This window comes from Cyprinus carpio, chromosome A13 (assembly GCF_018340385.1).
Source record: "Cyprinus carpio isolate SPL01 chromosome A13, ASM1834038v1, whole genome shotgun sequence".
NCBI lineage: Eukaryota > Metazoa > Chordata > Actinopteri > Cypriniformes > Cyprinidae > Cyprinus > Cyprinus carpio.
In genome coordinates, this window is record NC_056584.1 from 23,581,894 (window position 1) to 23,603,602 (window position 21,709).

General features: G+C 38.8%; 1 protein-coding gene across 1 annotated transcript; it reads right to left on the reverse strand.

Moving 5' to 3' along the window:
• Positions 1-260: 260 nt before the first annotated feature.
• On the reverse strand, positions 261-21,211 carry LOC109051582 (TATA-binding protein-associated factor 172-like). Its single transcript, XM_042769389.1, has 38 exons — positions 20,864-21,211; positions 19,390-19,513; positions 16,393-16,507; positions 15,991-16,137; positions 15,130-15,329; positions 14,872-14,999; positions 13,986-14,115; positions 13,819-13,887; positions 13,072-13,161; positions 12,896-12,991; positions 12,390-12,566; positions 12,146-12,286; positions 11,399-11,523; positions 11,167-11,287; positions 10,955-11,059; positions 10,724-10,873; positions 9,849-9,991; positions 9,594-9,768; positions 9,313-9,516; positions 8,683-9,118; positions 8,139-8,323; positions 7,907-8,060; positions 7,190-7,299; positions 6,889-7,090; positions 6,245-6,393; positions 5,893-6,045; positions 5,598-5,719; positions 5,327-5,494; positions 5,143-5,220; positions 4,921-5,050; positions 3,683-3,824; positions 3,284-3,414; positions 2,908-3,033; positions 2,669-2,821; positions 1,969-2,180; positions 1,718-1,877; positions 1,188-1,358; positions 261-1,028 (listed from the first exon to the last, which is right to left on the reverse strand). The coding sequence occupies exons 1-38, from the start codon at positions 20,875-20,877 to the stop codon at positions 876-878; spliced, it is 5,589 nt and encodes a 1,862-aa protein (XP_042625323.1). The 5' UTR covers positions 20,878-21,211; the 3' UTR covers positions 261-875.
• Positions 21,212-21,709: the final 498 nt, after the last annotated feature.

A 21,709-nucleotide genomic window follows, 5' to 3' on the forward strand; every position in this document is an offset into this window, starting at 1 on the left:
AAGGCAATATTCGGCAAAAAATATATATATAATTGTGGAACACATGAGCAGCTAAGCCACATATAATGAAGAATTTAGGTGTCATGAAGCACGGAGTTGAATGAAAAAAAAATGTATATATATGGATTATATCATTTGATTTATTTTGGCATGATGTGCACTTTTGAAGAAAAATACGTACACAACACAAACACTTAATTGTCTGGTTTAGCTGCTCATTCACACATTTTTCATAAACGCTGACAGACACAGACAAGGAATTTTAAAGAGAGCTCATTAGAATTTATTAAAATTCTACCAGCTTACCCAAAAAGGCAAATAACAGAAATATTTAGTTCTATTTTCTTCTTTTAAAACTCTACCATGTTTCCGAGGCCATTGTCCCTCTGCTCATCCAGCTGTACCTAAAGATCTCAGTCAGTGCATATAAGACATTTCTGATGCAGCAGCAGCAGCTACAAGCCATTCATAATCCTACAGGAGTTAGTCAAGTGCCTCCTAGTGGTCTGGATGAATCAGAGCCATTCTATGCCATTGCGGAAGCGTTCCAGTTCTCATTTCACCAGCTCTCTTCATTCAGTTCATAAATACTGTCATCACAGATACTGATGGTGAGTTCTGGAAATCCTGAGGTTGTCATCTGTACAACACTCAACTTCATAAGATTAGCTTTAAGAGTTCCTCCAGTGACACATTAACAATGGACAGTTTTAGATCTCAAATCTTGAGTGAATTGTAAGAACCTACAGGAAGAGGAAGAGCTGTAAGACTGGAGTGTTTAAGGCCGTTAAGCTACAGTGCTTGCACACATCTCTCCGTTGTCCAATCAGATGGCTTCAACTCATTTCTGTTTTTTTGTGCATGTTGAACTGGGCTCATTTAAGTGAGTGCATGAAGCTGTCCAGGTCGTATTCGTTCTCATACTGCTGTTGGTCCCACAGGTCACCCAGCCCATCCAGAACAGACTTCATACTAGCTTTACCAGACGATGACGACCCTGCTGCCTCACTCTTTTCTGCTTTAGCATCCTAAACATCAACACAAAGCAATAGTATGAATGTGCATCTGTCATTCCCTTGTATTAACATTATTTTTGTGCAGGTGTGCATGTGGAAAACCAGCATTTAGGGCAGCACTGCCTCATGGGAAGGGGTTTTCTATGCATGCAACCGCCTGTAAGGCCTGACCTTGTCCAGTGTGAAGAGGTTGAGCAGCTGCTCTGTGCCCATGCTCTGTAGACTGGCATTCTCTTGGCTGATGACTGTATTTGCAATGGTTATCTTAAATTTCTGCAGACCCATGATCTTCTCCTCCAGCGTGCCCCGTGTGATGAGACGATACACATTTACAACACGTTTCTGAAACACATCACATATTGCATCCATAAATGCATGTTTGTATGTTCACATATCAGTTTAAATTTTGCCCAAAAATCTGATTTTTCCCTATTTTTGCAACGTCACTTTAGTATAAATGGAGTAGTTAGGATGTGATTTTTGTGGAAATGTCAGTAATGAGATGAAAATGAATACTGATACGGGTAACAGTAAAAAAAAAAAAAAAAAAAAAATTTTATATAAAAGCACATCTAAACACACACAAAAAAAAAAAACTAGGCAAAACTCAAAACATGCAACTAAATAGCAGCACCAAAAAAACAACAAAACACCATGAAAAAAAAAAGAAAAAAAAAAAAAAAAAAACACCTCTTCTGTACCTGTCCTATTCTGTGAGCTCGATCCATGGCCTGTAAGTCTCTCATGGGGTTCCAGTCATGCTCCACAAACACAACGGTATCTGCTCCAGTCAGATTCAAACCCAGCCCTCCCACATGGGTAGTGAGCAGCAGAACATCTATGGACGGGTCATTATTGAACCTGTTGTTGAAGAAAAAAAAAAAAAAATAATAAATCCCATACAGTGACACAAATTTCCAAGACGGTTTGATAGTTTGTATGGCTTTCTCACCTAGAGACTATGGAGTGTCTGAGGCCGGCCTGTACGCTTCCATCCAGCCTGAGGTAGGTGACGGTGGGCAGCTGTGCTTTGAGCAGATCCTGCTCCACGATGTCCAGCATGCTCTTCAGCTGGCAGAAGATCAGAACGCGGTGCTGGGCCACCACAGCCTCTGTGCCCCCATCAGCTGCTCCAGCAGAACCCAGTCCACAGTCCAACAGCAGCTACAACAGAAAACACGACACAAATACATATATACTACTGTGCTGTTTGCTTGTATTTTACACTAAAAGTCATTTATTGATGATTTGATAAAGGACTAAGGATTAAAACCGTTTGCCTGATATTAATTAAAAAAAAAAAAAAAAAAAAAAAAAAAAAAAAAAGAAGAAGAAGAAACCAATATTGGATGATACTGATGATTAAAAAACAAAACAGTTGATACAGACTATATAAATACATAAATTGGTTAAAATTGATGTTTAAAACTGAACAATTAACATTGCGGAAAAAACTGGGAAAAAACTAAAATTGCTTGATATTGAGAATTAAAAGAAAAAACAAAATACTGGCTGATATGAATTTTATATATATCTATAAAATGTACTTATTAAATTAACAACTTATTACTTTAACATAGATAACTTGAACACTAATATTAGGTGATATTAGACAGGGGCGTGCTTTGGTAGTACAGATTTGTGGACGGCACCTGTTTGAGGGCTGAGAGTTTTGGGGCGTGCTGAATGTCTCTGAGGCTGGAGTGTTGGCTGCTCAGCTGGTCTGTGATGTGTTTGTACTCCGGGTGTTGAGGGGTCAGCACCAGTGCTGGGTGATTACACAGCTTCCTCAGATACTGCAGAGCCTGAAACATCCAACACAAGAACATTACACACTATTCAACTGAGAGGAGGATAATCTTGCACTCTTATAAGACTTCCTGGGATCAACCTGGAAGACATGTCCAGTGGCCTTTAATTTGGGTTTCTCTTCTTCTTCTTGCACAGATGCTGTGGAAATAACGTCATCCACGTTCACCTTTGCGCGAGATTTAGCAAAGTCCTCGTACAGTTGAACCTGAGCACACAGATGAAAGAACAAAGTTGTCATCAATATTTAATTACACTTTTTTAAATTATCATTTTTATAGACTAACTCAAGGTTTTTAATTTTTTGTGATCGCTGCCAAGAAAGCCAAAGTGAACTATGCACACTTTGTAGTGCTGAAGTACAGATATCCCCTCTGACACAAAATGAAATCACAGAATCTTACTGCATTCAATTTCACCAGCCAAATCCTTCATAAACATCCTGTTGTGTTTTGTACCTGTAGAGGACTGAGGTTGCAGTAGTAATCTTGTATGATCTTGGGCGGCAGATCTTGAAGCACATCATCCTTCATTCTCCTCAATAAGAAGGGCAGAACCTGTCTATGCAGCGCTTCCATTGCCAGCACACCTGAAAAACACACACCAACACATTACTTTAGACCAAAGATGACAACATTATTAAAACGACTTAAAGAGCTGCTTCTTAAATTGAACATCTGAAACGGTTACAACATATAAAAAAAAAAACCTTCATTGTCTTAAAATAGGATTCAGTCTCTAGTGATTCTCTGAATACAGAGTGTCAAAACCTGAAGAGGAGCTTCAGACTGAGAAGGCTGTGATGCTACAATGAGGAGACACAGAGAAAGGAGGGAGGAAAAAAAACAAATTCACACCTGCTTCCTGCTCACGCGAGGAACTTTTAGCATCTCGACTGGCGAGGATGGGCTTCCCATAGCGGGCAGCAAACTGACGCTCAGTACCAAGAAAGCCTGGCATCAGGAAGTCAAACAGAGACCACAACTCCAGAACATTGTTCTATAGAGACGAAAAATACAGTACAGTCATTAGCTTGTCAAATTCAAACTTGACAGTGTTTCAATCCAAAATTCATCTACGTGTCAGCAAAATCTGAAAGGCACACTACCATTTAGAGGTTTAGGTCACTAAATTTTTTTTTTTTTTTTTAATAACTTAAAGTGCACCTATTATGCCATTTTCAATATTAGCTTTCATGCAGTGTGTGATGCAGCTGTAAGTGAATGCAAGCAATTTGCAAAGTTGTAAAACCAAAAGTGCACAATGAAGTTACTTTCTCCAAAAGAAAGAATCTGAACAGCATAAACGAGTCATCAGTAATTCGAATCCCACTTTTGTGACGGGTACACGTCACAGGGTAACACATTTACATAATGCCTGCCTCTGTTCTATGTTGGCTGGTCGCAAACAACTTGACCCCGCCCTCAAACACTGTAGCTTGTTTTTGTCGAGTAGAATTTGTTTTATTTTCACTTCCAAAAGATGAGGCTGCAAAGAATCAGTGGTTAAAATTTTTTTTTTTTTTATACTGTACCACAGCAATACAACCCCAATCTTTTTGTGTGTGCCCATCATTTTACTGCTTCTCTAATCTCTGGGAGTTCAATACAGGATTCACAAAATGCTTGCTTTTGAAAGATGGCTCAGTACCCAGTTTATTTGAACCAGCTGGCAGCACTGAATCACAACCTGTCAGCATGATAAATAATAGATGTTGACATTTTCTATCGAAATACGGAACTATGGCATTGGGTGTATTGTTTCCGACATGCGCTGTAAACACAACAGACTGGGCCATCTGACCAATCAGAGCAGAGTAGGCTCACAGAAAGGAGGGGATTAGAGAAAATTAACTGCTTCAAATGAATCGTTGGAAAATTAGGGGATATTAAATGCATATTTTGAGAAAACGAAAGCGTTCTTTTTTTTTGACTTAGGAGTATCACCATTTCTTGAGCACCGAAAGAACAATTTCTGAAGAATCTTGTGACACTGAATACTGGAGTAATGTCTTCTGGAAATTCTCCTGTGCTAAAATGATTATTTTTATGACCCCAAGCATTTAAACTGTAGCATCGAAGAGTTCAGTTCTCACCTGAATTGGTGTTCCTGAGAGGATTATTCTGTAGTTGGCAGCTAACTGCTTGATCGCTTTGGAAAGTTTGGTCTTTCCATTCTTAATGACGTGACCCTCATCGAGAATACAATAATTAAATTTAATATTCCTGTATGAGAGAAAAAAAAACAATGAAATATTTCCTTCCCCAATAGTATACGAAGACTGTGAATGATAAACGTGTAACTAACCAGTTGTTACCTGAAAAAGTCAATGTCATTTCTAACGACATCGTACGAGGCAACAACGAGATTGTGTTTCTTTACCTGGTGCTGTAACCTGCATAGAATGAAACAGAAAATTGTACATGGATTTTTCTATTCAATTTCCTAAAACGGGCAACAAAGGCAATAGTCATTTTACAAGCAATTTCTTAAGATGGTACCAAGCTCTTTCCGTAGGAGGGCCAGTATAGTGCAGAGGATTGAGATACTCTTTAGAGCAGAACTTCCCGACCTCATCCACCCAGTGCCCCGTCAGGGTGGGTGGGCACACTACTATGGAGGGCAAAGGGCAACAGTCAGGAGCCTTTGTCCTGGCGTACTCCTGAGCCCTGTACAAATGCAGCAACATTATTCAGCAGGTCAAAAAAAGTCTTATATTTCAACTTTATATTAATGCTGCAAAAAACTTGGATGAAAAACACTTGGGTGTACCTGAGGAAATGATCGCCTGCCAGAATACAGATGGACTGCAGGGTCTTACCCAGACCCATATCATCACACAGGATCCCATGAAGCTTGTACTTGTTCAAAAATGCCAGCCAGTTCACTCCATCCTACAAGAGAGAGAACAGTAGGAACTTGTATAAAAGCAACGATTGAAAATCGCCAGCGATTTATGCAGTCAGACAATTTTTTTTTTATTACAGTTCTTAGCCTCACTTCAATCTCCAGATATGCCAAAAAATAAAGACATTTCCATGGGCAGAAGTGTAAAACGCAAACACACCTGTTGGTATTTCCTGAGCTCTGCTTTGAGGGGCACAGGAATCTTATAATTTTCCAGTTTCCTTCCATCAAACATCCTCAAAAAAAAGTCTCTCTCTCTCCCCCTCTCTAAAAAAAGATCTTTAGACATAGACGGTGGGTCTGGGATTCCAGCCTAAAAGGAACACACAAAAAAAACTATGATGAAAAGGAAAAAAAGCTGCACAGAAGTTATGCAACAAAGTGATGAGCTCCAGCGTAGAGAGAACCGACATGCAGACGTTCCTCACTTCAAACTGGCTGCTGAAAGTCTTACATCAGTAATAATTATTAAAAGCATTAATGCTGGACTGTGCTGGTTACTGATCGCTCACCTCAAGAGGAAGCAGTCTGATCAGGGTTGCAAAGCACTGTGTGGCCATGAATCGCACGCTGTCACCAGGGTCACTCATACGGCCCAACACAGGGACCACCAACAGCACCATGTACGGCACGATATCCACATCCAACTGCTCCATCACACCTGGACACTGTGCTCAGGATAATCATTTGTGTTCTCAACACCACTGTACACACTAAATGTTTGTACACTACTGTTTAGAAGTTTGAGGTCGGTAAGATTGTATGTTTTTGAAGTCTCTTAAGCTCACCAAGGCTGCATTTATTTGATAAAAACAAAACAGCTAAAACAGTAATATTATGAAATATTACAATTTAAAAGTTTTCTATTTTAATACATTTAATATGCGATTTGCTGCTCAAGAAACATAATTTGAAAATATATTTATTTGAAATAGAAATCTTTTAAAACATTATAAATGCCACTTTTCATCCATTAAAATGTGTTAATAACAATAATAATCATCTTACTGACCCCAAACTGGTAGTACGTCTTACTCTATTTCTAAGAATTTCTAAGAATTTAGGAAGCATTATAATTTAACACCTTTGTGAAATGCAAAGGCATTTTTAATACAAGAAAAGAGCTAGATTTTGATTTGTGACATGCAGAGGATACAGGCCAGGGCTTCGATGGCTCCCTCCTGCTTGGTGTTGTCATCAATAGCACCCAGCCAGGGAAGCACATGTTCCAGAAACACATTCATGGTCTCCATAGTTGCGATCTTGCTGAGCACGCCCACACAGCGCGCGGCCATGTGACGTACGGCTGTATATGGATGTTGCAGACAGGTGCACAGGAGAGGCAACTGCTCCATCAACTGCAGATACAGAGACAACAGGAGACTGGTTAAAACTGCCATTGTTCATGGAGTGGTACTAGATGTTCTTGAAAGTTTAATGTGCGCATGGTTCCATACTAAAGGGATAAGCTCTTGGGACATGGCTCCTGCTGTGACCTCCAGCACCTGCAGAGAGTTCACAAGCTCCTGAGCAACAGTGTCTCCCAGCTTCAACAACTGGCTGGAATCTGCAACAAAAACCAAATGAGGAGCAGGAAGAGCAATTACTAAAGGAATAAATCACCCAAAAATGAACATTTATCCTCAGGCCGTCCAAGATATAGATGAGTTTGTCTATTAATTGAAACAGATTTGGAAAAATGTAGCATTATATCTGTTGCTCACCAATGGATCCTCTGCAGTGAATGGGTGCATTAGAAAGAGTTCAAAATGATAAAAGCATCACAATAAACAAAAAAGCTGCATGTCTGTAATGAACAAATACATCAACACATTTTTAAACTCCAAACCGCTGCTTTTGGCTAACATACGAGTCATCTATCTGTAATATTGCTTTCTCCAGTAGAAAATGTTGTCTTGTCTGAAACAGGAGAGAAATGCTGTGATGCTACAATTTTTCAAATCTCTTCCAATGAAGAAACAATCTCATCTACATCATCTCGAATGGCCTGAAGGCAAGTACATTTTCAATAAAAAATTCATTTGTCTTAACTATAAAGAGCTTTTCACAAATCTCAATTCATTTTATTTATAAAAAAATAAAAATAAAAATTCACTGAAAAAAAAAAAAAAAAAAAAAAAAAAAGATTACAAACAAAGTTAAAGCAGACATACCAAGTCCCTGAGCGTTTAGCGCATTCGTCAGCGGACCGGTCATGGACTCCCACAGATATGGCAACGTTTTTGTCAACTCTTTACCAAAATGCCTGGCAACTGTCATCAAGCAGAATTCTGCCCCTCTCCTCTGGATAAGAAACGGCTTCTTGCTCTAGGTAGTATTACACAGAGACTGTTAGCATCACTGAACAGAACACAGTAAAGCGGCTAATTATAACGCTGTAAACACCTCGTCTGTTTCTGTGGTAATGCTGCCACCGAGGGGCAGGTCATTGTTGGTAGTTTTTGGGGCTTTGGGTGTGGGTCCTCTCTTACTGGTGATGGCAAAAGCTGCTTTCTGATGTCGGTAAAGGGTGATGATGCCCTTTGTCTTGTTCACCATGTGATGCATCGCATCCTTCTCTGCCACAGATGCTGCAGGATAGATTAAATACACAACACCTCTAAACCCCCCGAAACATAAAGTCTCACATCAAACTGCAACATGCAAATAAAATAGGATGCACAAAAACATATTTCTTTCTGGACAAAACCAACATGATAAATATGACTGCCAATACTACTACTAGAATAAAAAATCCCTACAAAAACGGGCCAGAATGGACCTTAAAAGTAGAATTAATAAGTAGAAATTGTTTATAAATACTTCACATAAATGTTGCATTAAATTAAGATGCTTCACAAACAATTTACACAAATTCGTTCTGATCCCGTTTCATAAATATGGCCAATGAAAATATGAATGGGTATCGGAGCTATGGTCTTCCTCTCACCTTTACTGCTCTCTTGTATTGCTGGAGTGCTGGCTGGCGGGACAGGACATGCAGCACTAGGGGTGAGCTTTGGATCTACACACACAGAGCTGCAGAGATTCTTCACGATCTTGGCATTCGGACAGGGAGATCTGGAAGCGCACAGCTGCAGCAGGCGGGCGATGTTAGAGGCGGCGTAACCCTGGACGAGCGTGTTCTCTTCACGGCGGGCCGCCTCCATCAGGGGCCTGACAACAGGGTTGAGTTTATCTGGCAGAATGGCCAGTCCTACCACAGCGCAGGCAGCGAAGGTATGAACTCTCAGCTGCAGCTGCTGCCACTCGGCACTGGTCTCGCACACCGTGGAACGAGCCTGCAACCTCTTGCTGTCCAGCAGCTGGAACTGACGTGACTTGAGGTTCAGAGAGGAGGTACATTCTGAGAACATGGTGGTCACCTAGAGAGCCAAGGGATGAATAAACAACTGTACTTAAAATTCTAATACTCTTCAGCATTATAATCATCATAATAATATCATTATATTATCATATATATTGATTAACTGGCAAGAATTTACTTTCTTCTTGAAATTAAAGTAGAATGCTCTATAACTCCAGAGTTTTTTGTATCTCTAGGAGTTTTTTTACTAACCAGCTCGTTAGCCTGATCGATGGTGAATACAGTGGAGTTGGCTCTTTCGCTCACGTCAATGTGGGCATCAGCCAGCAGCGCTATGAGTTGTTTACATTCGTTCTGCATGCGAGTAAAAGGAATGGCAATCTCATCGTAGTAGAGTTGCTCTGAAAGAATGACCAGCAATCGGGGCTGAACCACGCTGGACAGCAGCTCACACTCCTGTGACGTAGGACAGCACTAACAGTCATTAACATGTTATTAAAATAAACCTGACATTGACCCTCTCCCGTTCTCACCTTCTGAAGGCCTGCCCACTCACAGATCACCATGGAAACTGCAATCCGCTGCAGGGCCGATTTGGAATTGAGATGGAACAGTAAAAGTTGTGCTAAAGACTCCGCAGGCCGGAGTTCCTGAGAAGAGCTATTCAACCTTGGGTCACACATACAACTGCACAGCGCCCCCAACAGCCTAGGAGGACACAAAAGCAGTTAGACTCAAATATGACACACAAAAACAAGAAAGTTTGAAGAATTCCCCCCTCTACACACTTTGCAGCCATGAGACGGGCACGTGTCACCACATAGTCTCGTGTGGCGGGGTCTTCGGTAACCGTCTCTGCTCCACCGATGTACTCCTGGACCGTTTCCTTGACTGGAACAGATCCCTGTCGGGTCTTTCCAGTAGCCTTCTCCTGCGGAATGACAGAATGAAGTTCAGAGCAGATCTGCTTCTGGATGAGTGGGAAGTGTGAAGGTTGTAGGATGGATTAGTCTCAGCCTCAGACAGCATGCCCACAGACCATACTGTACAGAAAAAAAAAACCCTGGAAAGCACTTTCTCAATCTGGGCAGCACTAAACTTGAGTGTAAAATCTGCTTTCTTTGTGTCATATCTGTACTTATTACTTTTGTACAGGCAGTTTATAGCACATGTATAAGTTTGGGGTTTGGCAAGACTGCATTTATATGATCAAAAATACAGTAATATTGTGAAATTGTTACAATTTTAAATATACATTTTCAAATATAATTTATTCCTGTGATGGCAAAGCTAAATTTTCAGCAGCCATTACGCCAGTCTTCAGTGTTACATGATCCTTCAGAAATCATTCTAATATGTTGATTTGCTGTTAAAGAAACATTTCTTATGCTGAAAAGCTGTTTAATATTTTAGTAAGGATTCTTCAATGAACAGAAACTTCAAAATAACAGCATTTATTTGAAATTTTTCCAACAATGCAAAAGCTTCTATTGCCACTTTTGATCAATTACATGCATTGTTGCTGAATAAAACTATGAATTACTTTAAACACAAAAAGGTAGTTTACGTATGTAAAACCATTTGAAGATGTGCAGATGTGCAATCAAGGTCAAATTAATTCTTTATTCCAATATAGTGCAGGTAAAGGAACCTCCACCCTCACCTTCAAGCGGGCTTTCACTTCCAGCAACATGTTGGGGTCTATAGGGATGTGTGGTGCTTGCATCATCAAACAGAGCCAGGCGCCCATCCAAGGACAGCTGGCTGCTACCACATACTGCTGCGGGGCCTGTCGCAACAACTCCCCCCACACCTAGAAAACCATCAACATATTAAAGTAATTAACATATCAATCAGACAAAACATTCAAAGGGTGGAACAGAGAAAGTCATACCTTCTGTATAAGCTCTAGGATCTCCTGGTTGCTCTCCAGTATGCAGGACTGAAAGAGGTGTCTTAACATGTCCTGCATGATGGGATTCAGCCACACTGCACAACTCTGGAGGGAAAAAGTATAAATCAGACCAGAAAACAGGAAAGAAGAAATACTTCAAAACTGAAAATGCCAATCCTTCATGTTTTTTGACTTCACACAGATTATCCAACCTGGTCAGCTTTGGAAAGCAATGTAAAGAGGGTCTCTAGGGCAGCCCGACGAACAGAAGCAATTGTGTGTCTCAGGAATGGCCATACTCGAGGAACCAACACTGTGAGAGACTGTTGTGTGCTGGGAAAGGAAAAACAGGGTTTTAGTTTCCCTTTTATCATTGTCGGGAAACGTGGTATTAATAGAAATGAACACGTGAGCTCCTTTCATATTTCAATAGAGAAATCTCACCTGCACTGGCGGACCTGTGGGTAAGCAAGCAGGGAGGACAAGAGGGTCATGATGCTGTTAGTCGAGGATGTGAGATCGTCCAGTTCCAGCAGGGCATTCCACAGTGTGTCCACAATAAAGGGAACCTATAAAGCATACATGCAGTTTATAGATAAAGAGGCATAAACCTAGAGAAATTGCTGCAAATAAGTGTTAGATGTAAAGGCCCCAATACAATTGAAACAAAAATCAAAGAACTAAATTGTGTGATGCCATTTCACATAAAATCAGGCCAAAATGAAACTTGTTTGGAGTTTGTTTCGGAAGTTCAAAACAACTTTCCAGAAAAGTTTGCTTTAGCTTATAAACAGCTTTGGACTACCGTTGGTCCATGGTGACTATGTAATCTTCTCTGGTTCATTTCTTCTGTTCAGCTCTGTCCATCAAGCTCAGAGGTCCGTGAATAAAAACATGAATGCACTAGAGTGCTGTTTATAGTTGAAACTGAAGTTGATATTTCCAACTTCTTTCAACCAAAAAATGAAAAAGAACTTCTAGACTTCAGACTGATTTAAATGTGTTGGAAAATTAAGAGTTATCACATGCAGAGTGCCGTTGGCACAGACACATGCAGTGACAGACCAACTGGCCAATATTAGACTATTGTAAGATTATCAGCATCTTTAGATAAGACATGCTCGCTATAATTCCATATTGGCTATTATACCTGCACTAGCTGTCAAATTAGAGTGAACTTTGAACTCAGACCTTAGTAGGCAGTAACTGAACCAATCCATCCACCACTGGGATCAAAGCTGCTGCTGCCACCGCACGAACGTCATCATCCAGATCCCGCAGGCCTTCTGTAATGGCAGGAAGAACCCGGGGCAGCAGCTCTGCGATCAAGTCCTGAGGGTCAGCAAGATGTGAATGTCGACCATAAGTTAAACACACCGAAGCATCAAGCATGTCACTTTCAAACTCAGCAAATAAGAATTTGAGTCTTTTCCACCTGTCTGACAGCAAGAGCGTATTTGATGCCCAGCAGGCCTCCGTGTCGAACCTCCCACTGGTCTTCAGTTAGCAGCTTGAGCAGGATGTCCACAGTCATGGCAACGCCACTGTCTGCCATGTGCTTCAAGGCCACGCCCAGAGTCTGGGCACACGTCTCTCTGACAGGTGCAACCACCTGGAAAGATAAGAAAAATTAGATTCTTTGTGAATTAAATGTATTGCCATGAATACATAAAATGGATAAGAGGCTCACACTAATTAAAAACAATAACACCCAATTTTAATATACAAAAAAAAAAAAAAAAAAAAAAAACGCTCAAATATGCATTTGTATTTTGACATGCAATTTTTTTCAAGAAAAAAATAAAAAATAAAAAATAACTACAGCAACACATTTACATGCAAGTTCAGGTTCATATGTCAGTCTTGTTCAACCACTAGAGGGCAACAGGGCTTCAGATGACAACAGACAGGAATTCAGAAGTTGGGAGAAAGATGACAAACCTCATCTGACACAAAGTCTCCAAACCTGTCCAGAGCAAAGACGCACAAAAGCCGGATGACCAAATCCTCCAGCCACTCCTGGTGTTGTCGCTCCATCTGAGAATGCAGTAGACATCAAACATCACACACTGAACTTAACCTCTGACAGTGATAATGTCCAATGAGCTGGTGAACACCTGTTCTGCTGTATTGCCAACAGTCTTTCCTCCACCAGTACCGTGACACTTCAGCACTTCCCTCAGTCCCGTACCGGCACCGTGACGAATCTAAAAATACCAAATAAAAGCATACTGACCAACCACTACACCTTTCACTGTAAATGACAAAAAAATATAATGCTTCAGTGCACATGCAATTGCAAACTCGCTTAAGATAATTTGTCTCACAAAAAGCACACAACCAACAGACATGAGTATTGTTTGTATTTAAAATTTTACTTTAAATGGAATAAAACTAAAAATATTAGATGAAACACTGAATCTTAAAAATTACACAACTTTTAAATACAAAAAAAAACATAAAATTACTAAAAAATTTAAATTGAAAATACAAAACAGCTAACCAAAAATGTTAATAAATACTTTAATAGTGTAAAAACGATTCTAAAATAAGACTGTAAGGCATGGCAGCAAGATAATGGCATATGCAGTCTCATCTAGGGCTGGAAGATATATTAATTATTTATGATATAGTCGCAATGATTTAGCTGGCAATATACATTTATGCAACATTGTGAAATATGGCAATATTTTAATGCACTTTTTATTGGGCCATTAATTTTCCCAAGCACTGAATCATTAGATTAGTTGCATGAATCCTTCCTCGTCTTGCAGCTATTTCAGAGCAAACACATTTTGTAAGATTTTTTTCCCCACAGAAATTGTTAGAACTGCTTAGCTCTATTTAATGTGTTTTTTCAGTACCTCCCACGAGGGGTTGAAGAGGTCATTGCACAGTTCATCACAGAAGCTTTCCAGGGGCCATTCCTGAGTCTGTGAAAAAAAAAATATATACATTAGACAGATACAGGTGAATGTTAACAGCTCAATGTGTGAAAGAAAAAAATTAAGCATGTGTGCACGTCTCACACCTCCTCAAATAAACTGGTGTTATCGGGGACATTATCAATTAAGACTTTGCTGTTGGTCGCTGGCTGCTCAATGACTACATTTGTGGTTTTCCGGCGCTTCTCCTCTGGCTCTCCCTCAAAACTGTCATTGCTGTGGCAAGGGAACATAAGAGCAGTGGTCAGACTGACCGCCAACACCCCATAAACAGTCATTATCGAAGTCAACATCAAACACTGTTTATAGGGCAGGGAGTCTTCAGGCACATCACCATCTGATTCTGAATATGATTCTCAATGCGTCTCTAGGAGTACAAGAGGTGGCAGGGTAAAGCACAAAAGTTATTCTACAATTAATCTGCTTTATTTGTGTTTTTATTTTTCCAATAATAATTACAGAACGAATATTCAACTATCTGTGCACACTCTTACTTTCAAGTGTGATACAACAGTGTATAAAAACACATTCCCTTTAAATCTAGAGTTCATGATTCAAGAAGTTGCTTGGTTGTTGTCATCTTTAAGATGCTGAAAAAAAAAAAAAAAAAGTGTAGCCTCTTTGTTCTTGTCTGTTAAAGGTGCAGTAAGTGATTTCTGAGAAACGCTGTTGAAAGTGGATCGGACTGGGCACTAAAACACACTTCTTGCCAATCACCAATAAGCTGCATGTCCACTTATGATGAGGGAGGTGCCTGTGCTGCATAACATATTAGTGGATTTGGGGACAGAGCTATTAAGATAAAGGTGTGATCCTTTTGGGTAGGGGCCTGTTTGTTTTAATGACTTCAATGATCAACCACGTTATCCGGAAATTTCTTACTGCACTTTTAAACTTTTATGAAAGCTGATACATCCAAAATAAAAAAAAAATACAAGTTAAATACTTGGCAGTTTAGCATTGCATCTCTACCTCTTCTCATTCGGTTCCACGTCTCTGGATCTCTGCTTCGCCACAAGTTTTGCCATCCTCTTGGCTTTGTTCTTCTGTCGATTGGACATGCCTGGACGGAACTCAGAATCTATGAGCTCTGCAGCTGGCTGAAGAGGAGAACACAAAACTGAAATTCCAACTGAATACGATAAAGACCTCACTTCCACTAATGTGAGCCTTAAAACTCTTAAGCTTTCTGAAGCGTTTGGCATTTGTAAGAGAATGTGCACCACTCACCAAATGGTTGCTTGAGAACTGACAGCCCAGGCTTTTACCAGGCTGTGATCTGTTGGTACTGGAAGCACAAGCGTCCTCCAGGTCCTCATCATTAAAAAGCTCCTCCGTGTCCATGCCGATTGCAGCACCCATATCCAATCCCAACTTCTTCTGTAACTGCTTTCTCTGCCGGGCCAATCGCTCCTTAGGATCGGTCTCACCTGAAGAACAGAATGACTAAGAACGGTAAAACAAAAGTCATCACCAACAAGAGCTGGTGTTCTCCAATATATCCACCACCGGGTAAAATCATAATCACTTGCTTCTCAATATCACCCATTTTAGTGTCCACCGAGTAAAATCATAATCACTTGCGTTTAAAAGTAATAGCACTCCTCAATGAGGTATCATTCATGTTCACAGCATAAATGGTGCAGAACAAACACCACTTACGAATTGGAAAAAAAAAAATCAACATGGACAGATGGAGATAACGAAACACTTCTATTCAAATTTCTTCCATACAGACATGCAAATAAACACTTTCCACCTGCACCTCTTTACATTTCTACGACAAAGAACGTCAAATGGACAACTGTCAATTTCCTTATTACAGTCAAATTCAATCAAAACAATTCAATGGTATTCAAATCACACACTTCTTTTTCCTATAGAGTAAGAAATATTATATTATTCACACAGACAAAAATTAATTAATTCCAGGTGCATTTGAGGTAATTGATGTCTGTGGTACAAAAGGTGCGGGACGAGTTACACACTAAACTTTAACACTAGATTCAATATAAACAATAGTAAAAATTACGTGAACGTTACAAATCTGCAATGTTAACACAAATATGAACAACGCAAATACAACCCTACCTGACTTGTCATCTTGCAGCTCAAATTCAGCACCTGCAGAGCCGAGCAGCGACGCTCCGTGCTTGAGCAGACGGGAAATATCAAACCTGTAGAAGCTCAGCCTGTCTGAGGAGTTATCCTCTGGAGACATATCTTCTGCGCACACCTCTGAGAAGGACAACACACATTAAAGCATTCGCTCTGCTTAAGACAATCATTAGAGAGAAGCTTAAAGCCTGTTAGCTGTTAATGTGCCACGTGGCATTACCACTGCAGGAACAAACTGGAGTTGATTTGCATTCGACAGCATTGATAAAAATCACAAGAAGTCTATGTAATTACATGCCTTTCTGTAAAAATCAGACTGCAAAGTCCAAAAAAATCCAGTTGTCTAGTAATGTAATCTGGCATTATTCAGCTCACCATCTTTTGGCTTTGGAGCTGGGTTCCATTCTGGAATTTTCTTCACTATGGCTTCGACAGCTTGTCCCGCTGCGATTCGTGTATCCCAGTTTGGACTCCTCAAGTATGTTAAAACCTATTGAACCCAGAGGAAAGGAAAACAGATCAATTGTCTGAAGAGCTGAAATTCAGTTACAAGCAGATTTGTTCAAATGTACAAAACAATAAGGAAATAAACTTTCAGACCTTTACTAACTGCTTATGTTAAGAAATTTATCTGTAGCATCTTTTGGTCTTAACCCATTAAAAAAACAAAACAAAACAAAAAACAGTTATAGCACCACAAAGGCACACAGGATTAGAGGATACCAAAGAAAAAGTAAAAAAAAAAAAAAAAATTTGAATATGTACCATGGTGGACAATAATGTACATAAATACCTGAATAATTCATCAACACGGCATATATCTCAAAGCAGCACGATAACACGATTTAATACCACCATGTCACATTTTGTAAGAGGATGCAGCAATTCTTTCAGTTCAGTTTTGTGGATCTAAATCTTGGTTCAATTCTCATTTGCTTTTCAAATTCAATCTTTAGCACTACACTGGCATTTTGCAAGTAATGACGTTAAACCGCATCTACAACCGCTGCTATAGTAATGACGCAAGTGTCAGCATGATCCCAAAAGACTTAATCATACAACAGATTAGTTGTCAGTGTAGAAAAAGAGAACTGGACATTTTGCTTCTGCTTATTGCGATTATCTCATTGTGAAACACACCCATACATATCTCATATATATATATATATATATATATATATATATATATATCTATATGTGTGTGTGTGTATATATGTATATCTATTACGTTGCCTTATACCTTACATGTGCAATAAAGTTAAACCTAATCTAATCTGTGTATATATATATAATAGCATTCAAGCTCAAGAACGTACATACACTCAAGTCGGTCTATGTTTATCGTGTTTATGTTGTTTCACATGTTAATGTTGAGAAAAACAATAACATCCACATGCTCCTCAATCAACTGCAGTTTGGATTTCATGTGATCTCTCATTGTGGTGGTGATTTTATGATAACTCCGCTTCACTGATTCATTTGATCAAAAGCAATTCCATTTTGTAAGTTCATTTAGTAACAATTTTGATCAAAGTAATTCCAAACTTCACGAGACAGAACACAACATTCTGTGATCGAATACAATCATCTTATTAACACGCTCCACAGTGCCACTCAAGATTTTTAGACTTTTCTAAAGAAATCCTCAGTGATTAAATATATTGGGAAAATAGTCTTTTATTCAACTGAAAAACACAAAATGCAAAAAAAATGTAGGTGCATTTTGAAATCAACTTTTTTAATGAATCATATACAGCAATAAACAACATGTAAACTAGAGCTGCATGATTATGGATACAATTAGAAACTTTTTTTTGTTTGTTTTTTTTTTTTAGATAAATTGGAGATCATGATTCTCTCACGGCTCTGGAGAAAAAAAGATCAGAAAACTAAATTTACTAGTGGTTTTGACAAAATGTTCATTCTGACAAAATGTTCATTGCTTAAGTCTGTAAAAAATAAATTAATTTGAAAAAAAAAAAAAAAAAAAAAAAAATTTAACGAAGGAGTCAGTGTCTCAATTCATAAAGACCTGTTTCACAATTCACGATCTTCTAAATTAATTCAATGACTTTTTTTTTTAAACGGGCAGTTGTCGCCACCTGCTGGTGGAAGAAAAGCGTTACAATACAAACAAGTCTTAAGATGCTTTCATTTTAATCACTACTGTATCTTAATCTTTATCTATAAATGATTAATTGTGCAGCTCTAATGTCAACTGCAAATTGTTTTGCAAAGATATCGGCACATTCTCGCAAGACCAGTCGTATCTCACAAGATCTCATGCCACCAGATCTCGTCACATCCCCAGTAGTTTATTTTATTTGACATCAAGGTGTATGCCGTGCCTCGAAGCATTCTTATTTGTTTTGCTAATAAACGTTCTACATTTCTTATTTGTTTATATATTATACATGTTTACTTACTTCCAGTTTTGTATACCTATTTAAACTTTATGCAAGTTATTTGTTATTTTATACTAGGCATAGCCTGCCCTATAGCATGGTGTACTTTTATTCGTTTTGTTAATAAAATCTCTATGTTTTATATATAGGCTAAAGTAAGGTTGAGGTTGTATTTTGTTGTTGTATTCGAGCAACTGATGCCGAATTGCCACTAATTCAAAGTGAAAGTAAAATGCGCACAGCACTTTTAAGCTATTTAAAAGCAAAAGAAACCAATGGAAAATTCAAACAAGCTATAAATGAACAATTGCTTTACGCCGAATTGCCACTTTGAAATTTGAAAGTGAAAGTAAAATGTGCACGCTGCTTTTACAAGCTATTTAAAAGCAAGAAATTAAAATTAACTCACCGCCACAACCCTACACCCAACTAATTTAGTTATAACTGACTTTAAGTTTGTGTGCTTAGGATTTATCATGGATTCCCTGCATTGACTGCTAGCAAAGCAACAAGTAGTAACATTCAAATAGTGTTTTTATTTTACGAATAATAATTAGAGATCAACTATTCGACTATTTGTGCACACTCCTAATATACATATATATAGAGAGAGAGAAAGATAGAGTTGGATTTTGTTTGTAAACATCAAACTTCATGTGTGTGTTTTTTAAAATTTAAATCATAAAAGTCTTTTTGCATTACATATGAGAGCACTGTGAACAACAGATGGCAAGCATGAATTCTGGAACGCTAGGAAACACGTTCTTCCTGTACAAATACAAACAAGTGCTACTAGTACAAAAATACAGACATATTGGTCTTTTGCCTATCAGAACAATTTTTATGAGTTTAATGTGTTTTTGCTGTTCAGACTACAAACTACCAAGTGTGTCTGATTTGTCAAAAAAAAAAAAAAAAAAAAATAATTCAGATATTGTGCGAGTCTGAACCAAGCCTAAGCACTCACCTTTGATAGCAGGTTATTAAGCTCGTGTGGGTGAAGCTTAACGACATCTCCCAACTGCTGAGCAGCTGCTTTACGGGTAACAGGAGTCGTACCTGTATCCAGTAAGATGAACAGACGTTCCAACCTGCAGACAGTGAGACAGACAGGGTGTCTGAATCAACACAATTCAATTCTAAAATATTCTAAATTCATCTCTTAAGCCACAGACACACTAGACTTTAAAATCTCTTCACACACTGCAAGGGCCATGATACTACAGTCTCTCAAAAACATAAATTCAGCATTTGACAAATACTAATACATAATAAACTCCACTTTCCAGCAAACCTGAAGCTTTCCCAAACAGTTCAGTCACAAAGCAATATACTAACTAGAAAGTAAAATTGCTTAATTGTTTATCTCATCAAACAATATATATGTAAAGTTGGATATACAGTACACAACTTGATCTGCATTCATACAGTATTACGTATATAATTTATATGAATATTCAAACGTATACAGATACACATCTGTATATCTGCTAAACGCTAAGGCAGGAACATATTAAGATATTACAAACATCAGCTTGTGTATTTTGAAAAGCACCACACAAATAAAATTGACTTGAATTATCATCAGCTTCGCAGGTCAGAGTTTACCAAACAAATTTTGGTGTGCAGTGAAATTCACTTCCCAAAATCTCATGAAAGAATAGAAAGTTTCATTATGATTAGTAAGTTTTCTCTATTTTGTTTACATTTAGCTGGGGTTTATTCCTCCTAATAGCACCAGTGGTATCGGACACGTGTATCTTATGGTCTGGATGCATTACATTTGTTTACTAACCATTTATTATAACTAAAAGCTGGTCACGTGATCAACGTGGCTTCGCCCACGAGGAGGCGACCCGACTTATGAAGAACAGATGGTTTCCATGAGGTTCTCATTTTCATTTCTGTCTTTGTGTATACTTTTAATTATTAAAAAAAAAAAATTATAACATTATCGGGTAAAAACAGCTGTCCTAGCGGCTTCCCTCACACCATGCTGTCAGACCCGTCACATGAATCTACAGCATCACCTGAAGAGATGCAGCCGGATGTTAAAACGATGTCTTTACCTCACTGACACTGCGTGGGGTTAGTCCTCTAATCACGTGTGGCTTTACACATTAACCGGAGACTTACCAGCATAAAGCAGAATCGTTATGGCAGACCACAAACTGTTGGATTCATAACGCTCGAGCAATATCATCTGATATCATATATCATAGCATTTGATAGCACAGTTTGACAGGTCAAATACTGACATGTTAACATGTTAGAGGTTATATTGCTTCTGCAGCCTTCAGTTGTGACGAATTACGTATGCTTACTTTAAAACACAGAGATCTGAGCGATAATGTACACATCATAGAAGTATTAAGAATTAGAAAAATCAACTGTGGAGACACGTGTGCCTCCTGCTAATAAACCATTATCGACCGACTCACCTTGAAACAGCCATACGAGCTGCTCGGGTTTGGATCCGGGCGCGGGGTTCGGGTTCAGGTTCGGGCTCGCGCTGCTGCTGACCGTCGCGTGTGCGCGGACAGGCACGATCTCTCTCGCGCACTGCCTCGAAATCCGTCCGCTCGCTTATTAAATATTCCCCACAGCGCCCGAAGACGCCGAGTAAGACCTACGCCAGCGTACAGATTGATTTAGCCCTCGGCACTTCCCCGAAAGCGGTATTTTAATCGAATAGACGTGGGAAAATAATTTTGTTGATCACAAAAGAGAAGCCAGGCGGCTGGTTTTATATGAGGAGCCATCTTGCATTTATTCCTTCCTCCATGGCAGGCGCGCTGTGATTGGTTACATGGGCTCCAGCTGACCAATCACAACGCGCTTTTGAAAAGGAAGCACACAGGACAAGAGAAATATGCTCCGGAAACACGATTATTAATCTGCTTTTCAGTAGAAAATTTTTTATAATGTTGAATGGGAAACATTTATTTAGTATCTGTCATTACTAACTGTAACTCCTGACTTCCCCGTAACTGATGCTAGTGTGCCTGCTTCATGGAAAATTTCACTTGCACAAAGACAGGCATCGACTTGAGAAAGGAATCTAATGAGAATTTTTTTAGAATCGCTCATATGATAAATGGACGGTATATGCCAATTCATTTCATTATAAATCAAAATTTCTTAATACTAAATTTTTTATATGCCTACATTATAAAAAATATTATTAAAAAAAAATAAAAATAAAATATATAAAACAATATAAAAATGTATTAAATATATAAATATTCAATTTTCTATCCACTCCTTATGATTAAAAATAAAGCACA

What these genes read in the sequence shown, in the direction of transcription:
- LOC109051582 (XM_042769389.1), bottom strand. An exon ending in TCTTCAACCCCTCGTGGGAG is followed by an intron (nt 13,162 to 13,818) that starts GTACTGAAAAAA and finishes TGGTATTTTTAG; the next exon opens with ATTCGTCACGGTGCCGGTAC. An exon ending in AGCTCAGGAAATACCAACAG is followed by an intron (nt 5,720 to 5,892) that starts GTGTGTTTGCGT and finishes TCTCTCTTGTAG; the next exon opens with GATGGAGTGAACTGGCTGGC.